Raw genomic sequence first — 21324 nt, forward strand, 5'->3', positions numbered from 1 at the left:
CATTTGTCGTGTCATATGTTTTTGATTCACTAAAAAGAGCCGGTTTATAAGAGTCACATATTTGTGATTCTGACAACACTGGTCGTGTTGTACATTTTTCATTTACTAAAAAGAACAGGTTTATAAGAGTCATGTGTTTGTGAATCGGACAACACTGGTCATGTTGTATGTTTTTGATTCACTTATGCTGTGTTCCAGGCATGTTTTTGAGCTCGCAAGTCACAACTTCAAATCACGACTCACGACTTTGTAGCGTTCCAGCGGGCTATGTGACGTCAGAGCACAGAACTGGGAGTACATCGATCTAGTATGAGTTTGCGGGTGAGAAGTCACGGGTTTGACTGCTGTTCCAGTGCACTTTCACGGGTAGAAAGATGGAAAAACACGGGTAATGGGTTGCCTGGAGCGCGGCATAAAAAGAGATGGTTTTTAAGAGTCGCATATTTTTGAATCAGACAACACTGCTCGTTGTACATTTGTCATTTACTAAAAAAAACGGTTCAAAAGAGTTGTGTGTTTGTGAATCGGACTACATTTGTCGTGTCGTATGTTTTTGATTAACTAAAAAGAACCGGTTTATAAGAGTCATCCCTTTGTGATTTGGACTACGCAGTTCATGTTGTATGTTTTTGATTCACCAAAAACAACTGGTTTATAAGAGTCTTATGTTTGTGAATTGGACAACACTGGTCATGTTGTACATTTTTCATTTACTAAAAAGAACTGGTTTATGAGAGTCACATGTTTGTGAATCAGACAACACTGGTTGTGTTGTAGATTTTTGATTTGCTAAAAACAACAGGTTTGTAAGAGTCAAGGGCTTGTGAATCAGACTACATTGGCTGTGTTGTACATTTCTAATTTACTAAAAAGAACTGGTTTATAAGAGTAACGTGTTTGTGAATCGGACAACACTTGTCGTGGTGTACATTTTTGATTTACTAAAAACAACCGGTTTATGAGAGTCATGTGTTTGTAAATCGGACTGCGCTGGTCATTCACTAAAATGATGAACTAAAAAGAACCGGTTTATAAGAGTCACATGTTCGTGAATCGGACAAGACTGGTCGTGTTGTACGTTTTTGATTTACTAAAAACAACCGGTTTTTGATTTACTAAAAACAACCAGTTTATGAGAGTCACGTGTTTGTGGTTGTGTCGGACTCCAGAGGGCATGTTTTTGATTCAGCAAAAAGAACTGGTTTATAAGAGTTGTGTGTTTGGGAATCGGACCTCGCTGGTTATGTTGTACGTTTTTGATTCACTAAAATGAACCGGTTTGTACATCGGTCTTAGCTGGTCATGTTGTATGTTTTTGATTCACTAAAAATAACTGGTTTATAAGAGTTATGTGGTTGTAAATCGGACGACGCTGGTTGTTTCATGTTTTTGATTCACTAAAAAGAACAGGTTAATAAGAATAATGTGTTTGTAAATCAGACGACACTGGTCATGTTGTATGTTTTGGATTCACCAAAAAGCAGCAGTTCATAAGATTCATTTGTTTGTGAAATCCACTGGTACACTGGTAATGTTGTATGTCTGATATACTAAAAGATGGTTCATTATAGTCATTTGTTTGAGAATCAGACTACACCAAAAATAATTGCACAGTTGTAAAGGTTATGAGTTTAAAATGTATTTATTTATTTTTTATACCCAGACTTAGTCACATCTGAATCAAAATTCATTTGAAATAATGAACATTTTTTTGCATAATACACCACACACCACTACCATGGTGGTCACATTATTTGAAATGCACTTCATTTGGAAAAGAGGACCGGAAGGCATTAAAAACAGCCTGTACCGCAAGTTCTTTTTTCATTCCAGCGTTGGCCTGCCTCTCTTCCTGTAATGAACCTCATTATGTTCAATTACCTCAGAGATGCTGCTGTCCAGAGGGAGCTGCACTCAGACCTCTGGGGAGACGCGTCTGGAAACATACGGTCAACACACAGTTAGGCTGTTTTATTACAGCTACGAGAGGCCTCGCTGAGGTGTGTGTAGGTGGGTTTGTGGGATGTTTGTTTAGATACCCGGAGTGTGCCTGCGTGGTTCCACTTTACACTTACTTTAAAGTTCCTTTAACATAGTAATTGGTGTATACAGCTCGATGTGGCTGAGAGCTTTAACCTGCTGTGATCACATAATGAAATTCATCTGTGTAAAGCTTCTATTTAAACAGTCATGACTGTATTTGTTGATTTTTGTAACTGAAAATAGTGACACTGCTCATTTATTAAATAATATAGCTGTTACTGTAACACAGTTAATTTTTTATTGAAATTAACTTAAACACACTTAGAATTTCATTTAGCAAGTCCAGTTCATTTTAGTGAATCTGTTTGTTTGGACAGTTCTTGTAAATGAAATATTCATTGTTTATGTCCTAGCTTTATTGGCTGTCTATATTGGTTTATATGGCTGTCATGATCCCTCGATTAAATTCAAAGACTCGATTATAAAAAAAAAAAAAATCCTCGATTGCATTTTGCCCCTGTCGAGTAACCAGCAAAATTCCGGAAGTGGCGCATTTCAAGGACTTAAATCTATGAAATGCATTATTAGACTGTTATATTATACCCATATTATATTGTGAGTTTTAGTTTATTATAACGTTCATCTGGGAACACAACGTGCGCAGTTTTATCAGATTGGCAAGGTAAATCATTTATAAACCTCCGCAAACACGAGAGAATACATCATTATCTTTCTAACTTTGCACATTGTTCATCGCGATTTCAAAATAAAAGCTCGAAACCTCACGTGTTGATATCCACATATTCAATAAATTACAGTGGCTGTAGCATTTCCGTTGTAAATAAATGAGCAAATATATTAAGAATAAGTGAAAATTTGAATGAAATGTTTAATCAATATTAAACAAGGATTAATATTAAAACAATCGTCAGGCGCCCTCTGCAGTCATTTGCTATAATGCGTAAAGCTTTTGTTTATAATACATTATGTATTTTAACAGGTTTGTTCGATAAAACCATATTGCTTGCTTTTTTTACTTTATTTGAATTAATTATTATTGTCTCACTGCTTTTATATGTGCATTTTAAATCATTTTAAAGACTATTGTTTGCTTAGGTTAGGTCTGTTTTTATTACCTCAAAAAATCAACAGATTTTTCAATTACGAAAAACATTGTTAGTGACAGCCCTAATATATATTTTATATAATATCCTGGTTATTTTTGGGTTAGCTGTTTATTATCGAACATAGTTAACGTTAGACAATTTCTTTTTAAATATCTTCAGTGTACTTTGTTTTTATTAGTGCCGAGTTTTATTTTAATTCATTTACATTATGAATAGCTTGGGAAGATACAGTTTTAAAGTCCTGCTGTATTCAATTTAAAGTTTTCAGGTGGTATGACAAGGCTAACGGCTAAGGCATTGACCAACTTTTTTATTAAGCGAGCTTTGAAAGGTCACACTGATGACTGACCATGAGGATGTTCTTTCTCTTCTCCTGAGAAAAAAGATCCATAAAGCTCATCCGCGAATATTTCGGCAGGTTGTTACGGAGCGTCAATGAGGCTCAAAATGTCTGCGTGAGTTTTATGGAAAGCAGAAGGTTAGAACTAGTGACCTTGTCTCCGTTGATTAAACTGTGCCGCCACATGGCAGATATCTTATGATCTGCCAGACTTTTTCTCTAGTATAGTCATTATCATTAAACAAAGCGTGTTAAAGATGCCTCGGGAATTGCAGCCCGTCTTTGACGTTAGCCTATAACCTTTGCATTAGCACTTCGACCTTTCCATTAGGCCGATTTGATGATGGCCACTAAAAGGTGTAATAACTAAAACCCTATCTCTAGGCCTGTTTTGCACAGAGGTCATAATCATAATAAGTTTGAACTTTACTTTTATTCATACTCGACTCGACCTGCGAATGTCATAAATAGCGAGTTTGTAAATGAGTAGGTGAGCTCAAGCATGTGTGTTTCAAATCGATGAATGCTCATTCTGTACACTATTGACTGAAATGTTGTTAGATTTGAATCTTGACTGATCCATATTCCATTTGCCCTCTGACTGAAAGCCATCATAAAATAATTTTTCCCTGTAGCAAAGAATTGATCTTCATCCTCAGCACAATATGTGGCCACTATCATGAACTAAAGTTGTTTCTTTTTTAAATTAATTTTTAGGTTAAAATTTCTTGATTTTACGATGCTTCCATGTCTTGTTTTGTTGGTCAGTATTCATGCGTTAAAACTTTTAGCACGGTCGCTCTTGAGTGTGGCGCATGCTAATGAAGGTGTCATAATTAATGGTGCTCTCTTGATTGTTTGTTTTCTGCCAGCACTGAGAGATAACCGGATTGAGCTGGTCCGAGCCACGTCACAGGAGTTGACGATCAGCATCAGCGAGGTCACGCTGGGAGACGAGGGGATGTACACCTGCTCCCTCTTCACCATGCCTGTCAAAACAGCCAAGGCTTTCCTCACCGTCCTGGGTAAGACGTCTTTTAACACATGATGTGTGTGGGATTACATCCTAAAGCAGCCTGAAGCGTAGAGTTGTTTAGCCTTGACTTGTCACTTTCCCAAATTTCAGTTTTGTTCACAATATTCCTAAATTTGTTATCCTCAGAAATGAAAGAAAGATATTTGCTTAGAGCCCAAAAAAAATGCTTTTCCATTTTTTATCCCAGGTATTTTTGAAGTTTCAATTAATGCATATATGTGACCCTGGACTACAAAACCAGTTTTAAGTAACACAGGTATATTTGAAGCAATAGCCAACAATATATTTTATGGGTCAGAACTACTGGTTTTTCTTTTATGCTCAAAGAAGTTAAGTAAAGATCATGTTCCATGAAGATATTTTGTACGTTTCCTACCGTAAATATACCAAAACTTAAGTTTTGATTAGTAATATGCATTGCTAAGAACTTCATTTGGACAACTTTAAAGGCGATTTTCTCAGTATTTATTTTTTTTTTGCACCCTCGGATTCCAGATTTTCAAATAGTTGTATCTCAGCATTTCAGATGGTGTATAAAACTTAATTTAAAAAAAATCTACCCTTATGACTGCTATTGTGGTCCAGGGTCACATATTTCAAAAATTCGGATTAGTAAGATTTGTAAAGTTTTTTTTAAAGAAACCTTTTGTTGCTCATCAAGGCTGTTTATTTGATCAAAAATATAGAAAAAAAAACGCAATATTGTGAAATATTATTGCAATTTAAAATGGTGGCTTTCTATTTAATGTACTTTTAAAATACAATTTACTCCTGTGATGCAAAGCTGAATTTTCAGCATCATTACTCCAGTCTTCAGTGTCACATGATTCTTCAGAAATCATTTTAATATGCTGATTTATTATCAATGTTGGAAACAGTTGTGCTGCTTTATATTTTTTTTGGAACCTGTGATACTTTTTTCAGGATTCTTTGAGGAATAAAACATTTAAAAGAACAGCGTTTATTCAAAATAGAAATCTTTTTAAAGATTGAGGTCAGTTATTTTTTTTCTTTCTTCCTTTCTTTGAAAGAAGTTAATACTTTTATTCAGCAAGGATGTGTTAAATTGATTTAAAAAAGTGACAGTAAACACTTGTATTGCTTGAAAAAAAAAAATATTTTAAATAAATGCTGTTCTCTTTGACTTTTTATTTATTAAAGAATCCTGAAAAAAGAATCACAGGTTCCAAAACATATTTGGCCACACAACTGAAGGATCATGTGACACTTAAGACTGGAGTAATAGCTGATGAAAATTCAGCTTTGCATCACAGGAATAAATAATATTTTGAAGTATATTAAACTAGAAACCATTATTTTATATTTTAATAACATTTTGCAATATTAATGTTTTTTTTTCTGTATTTTTCATCAAATAAATGCAGCCTTGATAAGCATAAGAGACTTCTTTTAAAAAAACAAACAAACAAAAAAAACATTACAAGTCTTTCTGATCCCAAATTTTTGAATGGCAGTGTATATTATGAAATGCTTCTTAATTCTGAAGGATATGACAATGAAGACTGGAGTAATGATGCTGAAAATTCAGCTTTGCATCACAGGAATAAATTATATTGTAAATTATATTAAAGTAGAAAATAGTTATTTAAATTGCGATAATATTACTGTTTTTACTGTATTTCAGAACTTTTTTTCCCTAAAACATAAACATATTTTAATCTTATACTTTAAACAGTATTGTATGGATGGAAGGATCCATTTTTTGAAGGAGAAAAATATTGCTATATTGTTACCAAATATGCGCAACCAGTCTAAACTGGTTTACAATGAGACCTTTTGAAGCAGCTACACTGAACCATTAACAAGTCTAAAAAAAATGACAAAATTTGTCGTTTCCAGAAAGTAGATAGATAATTAGAATTTTACCTCAGTGGGGGCGTTGCAAATCTAACTTTGGCCTGGATCAGGATTTAATTAAATGGATTCACCCGGTCGCCTTCAACAAAGACACAGATGATCACAGAACAGTGTTGAGAAATGACACAGAAAGAAGTTTAATTAGTTTCCTCTATCAACTTTTACTACTTTTGTCAATCAAAAGTCAAACAGACTTTCTATCAAGTCCCAAACATACCAGAGTTAATGTCAGCTGTGACAGCCCACAAACAGTGCTTAATGCCATATTTCTGCATTAATTAGGAGCCCAATTAGCTAGTCTCATTTTAATTAGTTGGCGTACACCGTTAAAATCATTACAGTTGTACACTCTGTCAACAAGCCTGCATTGCAATAATGTTTTGCTCATTGTGAATACATGAATGGTTACAATTAATTTGTGTTGTAATTATTATCTTGGAAAAATATGCTTATTTTTTTTTACATTTTGTTACATATGTTGTTATGGATATTACGCATATGTTTGTCACATACAGTAAATCTGCTAATTGTTAATTATTTTACCAAAATAAGAGAGATCATACAAAATGCATGGTATTTTTTTATTTACTGACCTAATAAGGTATTTCACTTAAAAGACGTTTACATATAGTCCACAAGAGAAATGACCCTGTTCAAAAATTTACATACGCTTGATTCTTATTACTGTGTTGTTACTGTACCTGAATGATCTGCAGCTGTGTTATTTTTATGTGGTGAACAGTAAAACTGCCAGCGGTTCTTCAGAAAAATCCTTCAGGTCCCACAAATTCTTTTTTTCAGCATTTTTGTGTATTTGAACCCTTTCCAACAATGACTGTATGATTTTGTGATCCATCTTTTCACACTGAGGACAACTGAGGGACTCATATGCAACTATTACAGAAGGCTCAAGCGCTCACTGATGCTCCAGAAAGAAAAACAATGCATTAAGAGACAGGGGTGTAAACTTTTGAACAGAATAAAGATGTGTACATTTTTCTTATTTTGCCTAAATATCTCTACAGAAGATACTTGTTTCCTAGAAGACAATAGTAGCATATGAGTCTCTTAGCTGTCCTCAGTGTGAAAACAGTTATCTCAAAATCATACAGTCATTGTTGGAAAGGGTTCAAGTACACAAAAATGCTGAAAAGCCAAAGAATTTGTGGGACTTGAAGGATTTTGTTAACATCACGATATTTAACTCTTCGGGACAAACAGGGGACTCATGAACAATCGCTAAAAAACAGCTGTGGATCATTTAGGTAACAACATAGTATTAAGAATCAAGTGTGTATAAACTTTTGAACATGGTCATTTTTATAAATTCAACTATTATTTTCACGTGTGGTCTATGTAAACGTCTTTTATGTAAAATATCTTATTCAGGTCAGTACTAAATAAAAAATACCATGCATTTTGTATGATCCCTCTTATTTTGGTAAAAAAAAAAAAAAAACATTTTGCAGATTCTGCAAGGTGTATGTAAACTTTCGACCTCAACTGTATATAATGGATAAGTACTGTATAATATTTTTCTGAATCAACATTCTTTGCTGAATCTTGATCCAGTAACATGTCAATCAAGCTCTAAATCGCAAATACGGCAGACTAATGCAGTCTGGCGTACTTTACTGGGACTGGACCCAAATCAACTCTAAAACCATCAAAAGTGTGCTGGACTAAACTAAACGTCTAGTACAACACTGTTCTCCATCACTTGATGAATTACAGCTGGCACGATCAATTGGAAATGTGCGCAAACATTGAAATACGACACACTAAAGTGGTGCAAGTGAATTTGACCCAAGTGAGTTTGTGTAAAACATTTGCGTATTAAATGCTAAGAAATAAATCAATCAGATATGACAGCTTGGCATCCGATGTTTCGTCATCTTGGAGCAATATTAAGAAACGGCACGTCATCCAGTGGAGGTTACAGGCCACGCTGCTGTGGAATGACTGATGTATTTACTTGGTTGCTTTTTAATGCATAGTACATTGTGGTTGTTTTTGCTTTGATTTATTTCTTAGGAATGTGATTAAGGCCTCTTACTCAGGGGAGCAATAAGGCCTGTGAACTGAATGCCAAACGTCTGATCTCATCTTCAATCAAAGCAAACCCAATATCTAATTTTCCTGGCTAATGTTCCCTATTGATTTTTCTTTGTCTCAGCCCGCTACCTCAGAGAGGAAGCTCCTGACACAGTAATGTATTTGTGGACCACAGAATTTCCTGTGAGCTTCAAATATTTCATAAGATTGAAATGCTGATTGCTTCTGAACGTGGAACCAAACATTTGAGAATCACTGTCTTGTTGATGGAACGTTTTGACCATTGCTTTGAATCAAGTCATGTGAATCTTTTGTACAGTATTTTATAATTTGGGATTTCATGTGTACATAAACCATTAGTTTAACAACTGCAACAACAGGGATAGTTCACCCAAAAATGAATATTCTGTCATCAATTACTCATCCTCAAGTCGTTCCTAACCTGTAAGACCTTCGTTCATCTTCGAAATGCAAATTAAGCTATTTTGGATGAAATCTAAGAGGTTTCTTACTCTGCATAGACAGCAATGCAACTGACACGTTTAAGGCCTAGAAAGGTAGTAAGAACATTGTTAAAATAGTCCATGTGACATCAGTGATTCAACCTTAATTTTATGAAGCACAATACTTTTTGTGCGCAAAGAAAACAAAAATAATGACTGTATTCAACAATTTCTTCTCTTGCGTGTCAGTATTTGACTTGCGTTTATGAGAATACCATGAACCTGGTAGTACCATTGCTATCTATGCAGGGTCAGAAAGCTTTCAGATTCCATTAAAAATATCTTAATTTGTGTTCTGAGGATGAACCAAGGTCTTGCGGGTTTGTAACAACATGAGGGTGAGTAAGGAATAACAGAATTTCCATTTTTGGGTGACCTGTCCCTTTAAATTGAACAAACAGTAACACTAAAGACTTCTAGATAGATAGATAAATGCTGTGCTTTTGAAAAAGCTCAATTAAAAAATCTCACCAACCTTAAACTTTTGAACAGTAGTGTATATGTGATTAATTGCATTTTAATTTGATTTAATTTGATCAGCATATGTAATTAATACGATTTAAAATCTAAAATTGATTGACAGCCCTAGATTTAAGCTCTATTTTATTAAAGATACCGAAGATACTTCTTTTCAACTCTGCAATAATATGATCAAACACCCACTGAATGAAGGGTCTAAATTTAAATTAACCTCATTGAACGACTGAAAACCCCAGGCAAAATCAAAGAACTGGGGTAGTTCATAGAAGATGATAAATAAAATATCTCTAATCTTTTTCCATTAAATTCACACTCACCTACTGTTCATATTTTGAACTCACTAAAGCTCTAACCCATCTTTCTCTCTCTCTTTCTCTCAATATTTAGGTGTGCCTAAGAAACCAGAGATCAACGGACTCACCAAGCCTGTGTTGGAGGGAGATCAGATCACTTTGACCTGTGTGACCTCCGGCAGCAAACCTGCGGCTGATGTCCGATGGTTCAAGAATGAGAAGGAGGTCAAAGGTGAGAAGCTGATGTAATATGACTGAACTCACATTAACACCTACAAAGACGTTTTAGCACATTTAAGGACATATATATTTTAAGCCCCGTATGGAAGACAGCTTAGGTTCAGTAAAATCTGCAAGTAACTACTCATCTAGCCTCTTCCCTACAAATCCATCAGCATATAAACAATGTCCCCTCTCAGCCAGACGGGAAGAGGAAGGATAAAAACATGCAATGACAGCATGCGAAGAATTCTCTAAGTAGAAACTTGCTCTGCCATGCGTACAGTGCAGATGGCATTGAGTGCCTTTGTCGTGCATTTGCCGCACTTCTAAAAATACAGCGATTCTAATTAGCAACGAGGCAATGTTTCCCACGCTGACTGATGATTGTGTCTCCGGTGGACGGAACCTTGGGGAGAGGCCTTTACAGTGAAACCCCAGAGGATGAAGTATTGCTCAACGGTTTTTATGCCTTTGCAATGACTTTGTTTGGCGGGGATTTGCTTGTTTATCTGTATATTTCTGTATTTTGTATTAAACGGCTATAAACTGTATTTAACCATATATGTGACCCTGGGCCACAAAACCAGTCATAAGTAGTACAGGTGTATTTGTAGCAATAAGCAAAAATAGGGTCAAAATCATTAGGATATTAGGTAAAGATCTTGTTCCATGAAGATATTTTGTAAATTTCCTACTGTAAATATATCAAAACGTCATTTTTGATTAGTAATATGCATTGCTCAGAACTTCATTTGGACAACTTTAAAGGCGATTTTCTCAATATTTAGATTTTTTTTGCACCCTCAGATTCTAGATTTTCAAATAGTTGTATCTTGGCCAAATATTGTCCAATCCTAACAAACCTTACATCAATGGAAAACTTATTTGTTCGGGTTTTGTGGTCCAGGGTCACATGTTTATTTTACATTAATAATAACTCAGTGCAGCAACTCAGACTGAACACATTTCTGTATTACACTGCCCTGCTTTTCCACTCTTTTTCTGTACAAACATGCACTATTTTTATTTCTTTCCCCCAGTGTATTTCTGTTTTGTTTACTCACCCTATTGAATATTGTACTGGTTGCACTTTTCTGTGCGATTACAGGCTTTTAAGCTTCAAAAAGGTTGTAAAATCTATAAGATTTATATTCTAGGATTGAAATGTTAGTAAATATTCACAGATAATTTTCCCCTCCAGTGAGCTGTTAACTTCTGTGACCGAATCAAGACCAAATTTTTGAACCAGATCAACCAATTAATCTGACTCAAAAGATTCATGAATCGTTCATGACATCGCTACTTCTCTCAAGAATGCACTGTAACAAGAAAAGCCTTGGAATATAGTTGTTTTTTTTAGTTAGTCTAAGTTCCCATTCACTTCAAGAGTGGCTAGAATATTCTTTTAAAAAGTCACCTTTTGTGTTCCACATGAAGATCAAGTCCTACAGGTTCAAACAACATCAGGAACATTTTCATTTTTGAGGTGAATTATTCCTTTCATCTATAACCAAGAAAGAAAGAAATAAGAGGAGTACCGAAAGCCTCAGCGAGAAAGTTTAGCCTCTTATCAGTGTCTAGTCAAGGGTTCTTATAATTCTGACTTCGAACGGGGATCCTGATTAGGCTCCTTATCAGATATTACGTCTACGGTCAGTCCCTCTGGTCATTTGATAAACAGACAGAATTTGTGGGCAGGGGAGGATTTTCAGTGCTTATTTCATTTCATTAAGGGATCAGTGATGTTTCAGATGAGAACGGCAGAAAAGTAAGCTGCTTTGTTTGAGATTCCTTTAAGAAACTGATACCTGATCTCCTTACGTATGACTCAGGCTCGCTGTAGTCGCAGATAAATGATACAATCTTCGTATTCTTTAACAATCTTGGTGTTTAGTTTAAGTTGGCTGTATTCTTTAATTAACAGTGATTACTTAAAGCAAGAAAACAATAGATTTGTATACAAAAAACATGCATTTAACCTTGATAGATGTTAAATGCGTGTTAAACATTGCTTCAAAATTCTGTTGTTTTCTTTTAATTAACTGTGAATGTGTTTGATTAATTCAGCTACATTTTTCTCCAGCTGTGAGGTCAGAGATTAATATGACCATTAACGCTTAAATTTACACTCTGTCTACGACTCCGAGACCCCTGTTTTTTTGTGTTATGCAGGTGCAAATTATTATATGCAAGTCTGTGACAAAGACACATTTCATCCATCAAAAATGCAAGAATGCCATTGCCTAATGCGAATGTTTGTGAGCAGGTGGTTTGAACGAGAAAGTAGCATGTGGTAAATATATTGAGATAATGCTGTGTGTAGCTTGTTGTGTGAACTCAGGAAGGGGTTTGCTAAGGTCTCTCTGTGTCAGTACACAGTCTCATAAAGCATGAAGTTTATGGGCTCTCAGTGGATTGCAAAGTGTCAGTCTTAGATATTTTCATCATGAATGTGTGTTGTGATGGATGGATCCAATAAGACAAGAACACATTTCAAGGATGCATGAAAAAAGTGCACCCCAGAGAGATGAAACAAGCATATATAAACTCACAGGTGTTTAGCATATAATTAGAACTTTCAATCAATCATTATTGTGGTTTTATATAATTTTATATATTTATTTTTATATATGTATTTCAATTCTGAAATGAGAGGTCCTCAAAATTGATTTATTTTTATTTTATTTTATTTTACTTTATTTTTAATCAAATGTAAATTCATGTCCCAGTCACATTTTCTTGGTTAAATAAACATTACTTACACTATCGGGGGGTAAATACACACAAATGCTTGAAAACCAAAGAATTTGTGGGACCTCAAGGATTTCTCTCAAGAACAGCAGGCAGTTTAACTGTTCAGGACGAACAAGGGACTTACTGTATGAACAACTATCACTAAAAAACAAACAAAAAACAAACAAAAAAAACACACAGCTGTGGATAATTCAGGTAACAACCGTATTAAGAATCAAGGGGATGTAAACTTTTGAACTGAGTCATTTTTATCAATTCAAAATTATAAAACTATTATTTTCTCTTGTGGACTATATGTTAACATCTCTTATGTGAAATATCTTATTCAAGTCAGAACTAAATAAACAGTAACATGCATTTTGTATGATCCCTCTTAATTTGGTAAAATTAACATTTTTGCAGATTCTGAAAGGGGAGTGTAAACTTTTGACCTCAACTGTATCTAAGTGTGTGAGTTGTTTACTTATGTTTTATTTTTAATTAGTCTTCCCATTAACGACATTATGTTGTTCATTCAGACTGATTTGCAAATGTGGGAGGCAGGATTTATCACATTTATCACATGAACCAATCACAGCCGAACATAACCAGTCATATCCAATCATATTGCGATGAAGGCATTGCCTCCTCTTATCTGACTTTCCCCAATTTATTCTCAGTTACCCCTCACCAAATTTACTGCACCCTTTAGGGGGTTTGTTAAAACCATAGACTGTAAAAAATATGGACGTAGTGTCTGTGACATCACCCGTAGGTTTCTAATGAGTGATTTTAAAGCTCATAGTGGGCGGGATTCGGCCGTCGCTATCTTGGAATCGCGTCATCGTGCGTCACTCCCAGAAAATCAAAAATGGGCAAAGAGGCGGGACGTGGGTGGAGCTGGTTGCTGAAACCACACCCACCTAGCACGACAGTGGTGACAGCAGCGGCAATCCCCCTGTCACTCAAGTGGCCACGCCCTTAATTATGCAGAACTTTAAGGCTTAATATAACTTAAACGGATGAGTTATAAAAAAATTCTCCCCCTCACAGTTGACATGAAGGGCGAAATTAGCTATATAGACCAAAACCACTTTTTGTACCAGGCTGTAAACATATTTTTTCTGCTGTAAACTTGGGCATTTTAACATGGGGAGTCTATGGGATTGACTCCCTTTTGCAGCCAGTCTCTAGCGGCCAGTCCATGAATTGCAGTTTAAGCCACTTCCGTGTTGGTTTCAATAGAGGGAGCGGTAGGTTGCCACTTGGTTAAAACTTAATGGGCTCAGGGGAGGCGAGAGAGACGTAGACTGTTGGACAATGTTTCTTTAGAAAAACAAGTGATTTATTCACTTTTTTAATGTTATATTTTGTAATATTGGTGTTGTTTTAGGCACTGCCTCGTCAGAGGAAATATATATGTCACTAGCCAGCATGGGCGACATTTGACTCTTGAGTCAGGGGGGGCAAAAAAAAAAAAATCAGATGTAAGCATTAAAACAGTGCCCTACGGTATTGCAGCACACCAAAGCAGTCAATTAAAGCGCTGCACTTCAGCCCGGTTCGATGGGCCCTGACTTTTTTTTAAACCCCGGGGCTACGGCTTCGGGCCAATTTTCACGTCATAGTTCAGACCCGGGCCGGCATCGGGCCTGTTTTACGCTTCTCCTTATTTTCATAATTTAGACATCCATCAATTATGGTGAAGAAAAAAAATGCCGCGCTGGTGGAAACAACACGAAACTTCACTTTCGCTTTCACTTTTGAGACACACCATTTAGTGTGCTTTAGCGCAGCTGAATCCGCGTTCAAGCGCACACAATAGGCTAAAACTCGCCCCAAGCACCGGCAAAAATAAATAACAATGAATGTGTCGAGGAAAGAGTAAGGACATAAATGAATTATTTATTAATTAATTTGTGTATTCTGAGTCAGTGTCGCAAAGATCCTGACTCGCAATCTCCTTTTTGGACGCGCCTTTAGAGAGAAATTCATCTTTACGGATTACATGAAAGAGTTTGTGCTTTTGATTTGTTTTATTTCGTTAAGTAATAATTCAAAGCTTTCTATAAATGTATTTATTATGTCTGTGAGGCATGCATTTCGCTTCATTTTGTTAAGCACTCCTGTTCAAGAACCAGACGGCAGAAAGCGCATAATTTTTGTTTTCTTTATTTTATAAAAATGCTGTAACTTTTTTTTTCGATGTATTACTCGTACTTTGTGAGCAAAAATGACGGATAATTTTAAATTGCTTCCAATGAAAAAAATACAAGTAATCGCGCTGGTGCCTCGATGTCCTGCAAGCTTTAGCTTCCACTTTCTGCACAAACTATGCGCATATAGCGCACATTTATCTGTAACGTTTAAACTACCATTGTTTTATACTTGAACTGTTTTATATCTATAGATTTCATTTTAGGCAAGTCGTGATGATTTGAGAAGGCAAACTGATCAGAACAGACTATGATCAGTCTTCCGCTGGGCGCTGTTCGGTAAATATATATATATATATATATATATATATATATATATTTAACGAATAAAAAATGCTCCAAGCGTTTTTCTAAATTAGCTAAATAAAAAACGAAACTAAATATAAACATTTTGCCATTACATACAAAACTGAACTATTTTATAGCTGAAACAGTAAGTTGTTTTGGGAGAAGGGGAAAATATATTTTTATCCCGTCTATTGCTTCACCGTTATTTCGAGAATAAACCCAGCGTAAATATGCAAATGTCACTCCCAAAACATATCAGCTTGCATGTGCCGAAAAACGAAAGTTTCATACAAATTCTAAATGGATTATAGCCTGGAAAGTGCAAAGCAAGCTCCCCTTATTATCACTAAAAGTTCATAGAGATCTCACAAAATTCCGTTATAATTAATAAAGCTCTCTAAACACTTAATATTTTATTTACATCGCGTCTACACTCATAAGATGATTCACGAGCGCACAAAACGGCAATTAATAAAAACCGATCAGGCGCTTTCAGCAGTGAGTGATTTCTGACAAGTGTTTCTAATTGTTCGGAAACAACAGATATGTCTGTGATTGGCTACATTGCTCAACGCTGCAAAAACACGTTGGATAGTTTGCCAGATCTTCAATTGCTTTGCTCAGGCCCGGTTCTACGGGGGTGCTTGAGGGTGCTAAGCACCCTCAAACGAAATCAATAGCACCCTCACTTAAAGCTGTAATAATGCTATTTTATTGCAGATTTAGATAACAATCCAGTGCATAATCGTTAAAAAAACTATTTATTTTTCTGCTGTAAGCATTAACAATGCCCTACCATATTGTAACGCATCAAAGCAGTCAATTAGAGCGTTGCATTTCAGCCCCGGCCGACTGGCCGACTTTTTTACACCTCTAGTTGCTGGGCTTTAGGCCAATTTTCACGTCAAAGTTCAGAGGCGGGCGGGCACCTGTTTTATCTGTTTTTGGTTTCTCATTATTTTAATATTTTAGACATCCATAAATTATGGTGAAGAAAAACATGCCGCGCTGGTGGAAACAACAGGAGACTCACTTTTGCTTTCACTTTCGAGACCGTTACGGACGGTAGCGCAGCTGGAACAGATCTGCGCTCAAGCACACAATATGCTGAAAATTGCCACAAAGATAAATAAATAACACTGAATGTGTCGGGCCGGAAAGAGTAAAGCTTATTTAAATTATATATTAATAAACTAGTGTATTCTGAGTCAGTTTAACAAAAATCTTTTTTGGACGCGCCTTTAGAGAGAAATTTATCTTTAGGGATTACATAATGAGATAGTTTTTGTTTTCTATTTGTTTTATTTCGTTAAGTAATAATGTAAAACTATTTTATACGTTTTGTTAAGTGCACACAAATAAAAGTACGCTACACCCTTTACAGTACCGAATGATGTATTACTCTTACCTTTGTGAGCAAAAATGACAGATCATTTTAAATTGCTTCCACTGAAAAAAATGCACTGGCGCCCATGTCCTGCGTCTTTAGCTTCCACTCTCTGCACAAACTATTGGATAAACCGCACATTTATATAGGTTTAACGTTTAAATTAACATTGTTTTATACTTGAACTATTTTATATCTATAGATTTTAGGCAAATCATGATGATTTGAGTAGGCAAACTGATCAAACAGACAGTCTAACGCTGGGCGCTGTTCGTTAAAAATAATAATAATATATAAAAAAAAAAAACTTATATTTACGAACAAATATACTCCAAACGTTTTTTCTAAATTAAATTAATTAAAAATAAAACGAAACTAATTATAATCAATTTGCCATTACATACCAAACTAAAGTATTTTGATTTTAAAATCTGGCTCAGGACGCGCGACATCAGTGGTAGACCGGCTCCAGAATTAAATCCCTGAGGTTGCTTTCACATTTATATTTTTGCCCCGTACATTACTTTGATATCACTGTGTTAGTCACTGCTATTTCGAGAATGAATCCAGCATAAATATGCAGATGTAATTCTCTAAACATGGCAGCGTGTATGTGTCCGAAAAAAGACAGTTTCATACAAATTCTGAATGGACTGTAGCCTGGAAAGTGTATGCTACAATACGCGGTCCTTTTATTATCATCACTAAAAGCCAAATTCCATTATAATAATCAATAAAGCTTTCTAAACTACACAAGGAGTCTTGTATTTATCGCGCCATTCCCCCTCCTACCCCCTAATGTCGCCTATGGGTATAAGTTTAGAGCACCCTCATTAATTTAGGAAGCACCCTCAGTGATTAAGTTCTGGAACCGGGCCTGGCTTTGCTTTCGTTTGAGGGTTATATAGCACCGTCTAGTTCCCAAGTACAACCGAGCCTAAGCTTGGCTAAAGCAGTTGCAGCGGGGCTGTCGAGGATTCCATGACTAACCACAGGGGGGGCAACTGCCCCCCCTTGCCCCCCCCTAATGTCGCCCATGCTAGCCAGTATTTAACAAAATGACAACACAATAAAGCCCTACATATAATAAAATACTGAAGACAAAAAATAAAAAAATAAAAAAAAACAGTGAGAGATTGGGTAATGTGAGTCTCTCTAGCTCTATTTATTTTGTCTTGGTTTCTTTGTCTTGGTTTCATGGCAGAGAGGTGTAAGTAAACGAAAGGATATTGCTTTTCGGCTCTGCTCGCTCCAATTGGTTGGCCTGTTGTTTTCCTGTAGAGCTTTTCTCTGTCTGCTTTTGTGTTTGCGGCCTTTCCGTCGCTGTGTTTGTGAGTCGTGGCAGCTGTTGTCATCGCGGTTTTCAGCACTTCTCCACCGCCGTGTGAGGCTGAACTGCGATAAACGCATTTATTTTGGAAGCCTGGACTGGGAATAGCAGTTGCATTATTGTGGGATCTCTGGGACTGTAGCAACGCTCAGCCTGGTATTAAATTTGTGCCGGTCTCCAGGATGCAAGACATCTCACACTTTCTCCCCCCCCGAGTATGCAGAGCCCAAGATGCTCTGCGTTTGTGTGTGTGTGAAATTGACAACTGTAATGGAATGCAATATCACCACCTCTCACATTCTCACATGCCCCCCTCTCTCTCACACTCTCTCTCTCTCACTCACTTTCCATCTCCGGCTCCTTATTTTCATCATTGGAGTAAAATTGTGCATCTGTTTATTGCATGTTAAACTAACCTGCAAATGTTACATAGACCGCATCTTGGCTGCCACTTCTTTCGGACTACATGTAGCTTGTGCACATACAAGAGTCCAAAAGAGTAAAAATCTTTCTGTTTTGCATTTTCCGAAACAGCAAATTATATTTTCAGCATAACAAGTGAAAAGTAAAAGGTAAATTGAAAAATTACATTTTAGAATGTCTTAGCATTTAGTTTTGTCCTCTTTTTACTTTTAAATATTTCTTGTTCGTTTTATTTTATATTGTTTATTTTCATATATACACTACCATTCAAGAAATTGGAATAGGTGTGTGTTTTTTTTTTCATTATTATCATTATTAACTTCTATTTAGCAGGGATGCATTACATTGACCAATGACAGTGAATACTTTAATGTTATTACAAGACATTTCAAATAAATGCTACTTTTTTAAACGTTCTTTTCATCAAAGAAACCTGAAAAATGTATCACTGTTTCACTGATAATAATAAGCAATGTTTTCATGAGCATGTGACACTGAAGACTAGAGTAAATTCAGTTTTGCCATCATAGGAATAAATTACATCTGAAACTATATTAAAATAGAAAACGGGTATTTTAAATTGTCAAGATTATTCTTTATTTTGTATTATTTAAATTGTAATAATATTTCACAATATTACAAAATATATATGTAAATATACGACCCTGGACCCGAAACCACTCGCAAATAGCACAGGTATATTTGTAGCAATAGTCAACAATACATTGTATGGGTCAAAATTATCGATTTTTCTTTTATGCCAAAAATCATTAGAATATTAAGTAAAGATCATGTTCCATTAAGATAGTTTGTACATTTCCTACCGTAAATATATCAAAACTTAATTTTTAAAGAGTAATATGCATCGCTGAGAACGTCATTTGGACAACTTTAAAGGCGATTTTCTTAGTATTTCGATTTTTTTGCACCCTCAGATTGCAGATTTTCAAATAGTATAAATAGTATCTCAGCCAAATATTGTTCTATCCTAACCATACATCAATAGAAAGCTAATTTATTCCTCTTTTAGATTATGTATATATACATGCACATACATTTGCACAACGGCTTTCTTACTCCCACAGCTTTTTCTTACATCATGTTGAGTGCAATCAATCAATAGTCATTAAAAATGGAATTCTAAAATGCCTCCTGTGTCTTGGCAGAAACATGAATAAAACATGCACCATAACGACATTTTCCATCAGCCCTTCATCCCAAACCTCTGACAGCACCCTCTTCCCAAAGTCTCAGAGTCTAGTTTGAGTTTGCAAATGCAGTGCACAAAAAAAAAGTTTTTTCTCTGCAGTATTGTTTATCTTATTAAAATAAGATAAATTTAATTGAGAAGCAAACTTTCTTAAAAATCTTGAATTAAGTTTTTTTTTTTTTTTTCTTGTTTTAACCATACAGTAGATCTAACAAAGTTAGATGAGGTTTTAGTGATGTTTGTACTTAAAACAGGAATAAAACCCAGTTTGCCCATGGGGTAAGAAAAATTAACTGAAGATAAAAGTCTTATCTAATGCAATTTTGCTTCTAAAGTAATCTTGTTTTAAGGATGTTTAGATATTATTACCGGGGAAAAAATACTGATTAAGACCATTATTTTTGCAGTAAGATCATATCAATATGCTCCTATAGAGCTATTGGAATGTTTTTCTTTTCCTACTCCAGGATGATAAGGGTGCATATATATCCCCAGACCTCCTTGAGGGAGGATAACTCCCCCGAGGAGAACTATGAGAACATGTAACAGATTAGCCGACAGGAAAATCTCCAGAGCAGATGAAAGAGAGAGTGATCGTCTTACTCTTTTTCCTCCGGGGGTTCTGCTAAAAACTCTTTCTTTCATTCCATCTCGCTGTTCGAATACAAAATGGCAGCATAAGGCAACATGTAATGATGATTTATCTTATGATTTAATCATATGTGCATTGTGCACACAATAAAGCACACAAGCAGCCACAAAAGGATAAACTAATATCCATTTATTATGGCAGTACATGTTTTTTCATGCACTGGTCAATTCTGAGATTTTGAACATAACATGTAGATTCATACTAGTGGAAAGAAAACGTCCAACATAAACTTTTAGTTGTTTATTTTATTGCACTTTATCTATTTGCGTCTGTAGATTTCAATTATGGTACATACCTTTAAAGCCATTTTCTCAAAATAGGGGTTTTTCTCATACACTGAAGCAGAAATCTTCACTTGCATGCGTCAAACGTTATAGTTTTAGTCTATATTAGACTATATTGTGCTTAGTCTAAAAGGTTTTCATGGAAGGGTTTGTTCATATAGCATTCACCTAATTTTATAACATTTTATTCTTAAAAACATGGTGAAAATTAATTTTTCCCATTGACTACAACTATTTGAAAATCTAGAATCTGTTGCTGCAAAAAAAAAAAATAAATAAAAAAAAAAAAAATATTGAGAAAATCGCCTTAAAAATTGTCCAGATGAGGTTTTTAGCTATGCATATTACTAATCAAAAATTAAGGTTTTATATATTTATGGTAGGAAATTTGCAAAATATCTTCCTGGAAGATAATCTTAATATCCTAATGATTTTTGCCTTAAAAGAAAAATCGATAATTTTGACCCATACAATGTATTTTTGTCTATTGCTATAAATATACGGTTATCGGCCTCATTCAGGACGGTGACGAGTCTGCCTACAGGCAGGAGGTAAAAGAGCTGGCTGTCTGGTGCAGTCACAACAACCTGGAGCTGAACAAGCTCAAAACTGTAGAGATGATAGTGGACTTCAGGAGGAACCCCCCTGCACTTTCCTCACTCACTATCATGGACAGCACTGTGGCTACAGTGGAGACATTCAAGTTCCTGGGATGTTTCATGTCTCAGGACCTGAAGTGGGACACTCACATCGACTCCATTGTAAAAAAGTCCCAACAAAGGTTGTACTTCCTTCGCCAGCTGAAGAAGTTCAACATACCACAGGAGTTGCTGAGACAGTTCTACTCAGCCATCATTGAGTCTGTTTTGTGCACATTAATAACT

The 21324-nt window shown here is 35.5% G+C and overlaps 1 protein-coding gene across 2 annotated transcripts in view; it reads left to right on the plus strand.

Moving 5' to 3' along the window:
* The window catches only part of cadm2a (cell adhesion molecule 2a), a 508011-nt gene that overhangs the window by 444681 nt on the left and 42006 nt on the right, over positions 1 to 21324 (plus strand). For both annotated transcript variants that reach the window (XM_073829450.1, XM_073829451.1), the window contains exons 4-5: positions 4323 to 4475; positions 9790 to 9927. In XM_073829450.1, coding sequence (XP_073685551.1) covers positions 4323 to 4475; positions 9790 to 9927 — 291 coding nt within the window. The remainder of the gene's footprint in view (positions 1 to 4322; positions 4476 to 9789; positions 9928 to 21324) is intronic.

Source organism: Garra rufa, chromosome 23 (genome assembly GCF_049309525.1).
Source record: "Garra rufa chromosome 23, GarRuf1.0, whole genome shotgun sequence".
NCBI lineage: Eukaryota > Metazoa > Chordata > Actinopteri > Cypriniformes > Cyprinidae > Garra > Garra rufa.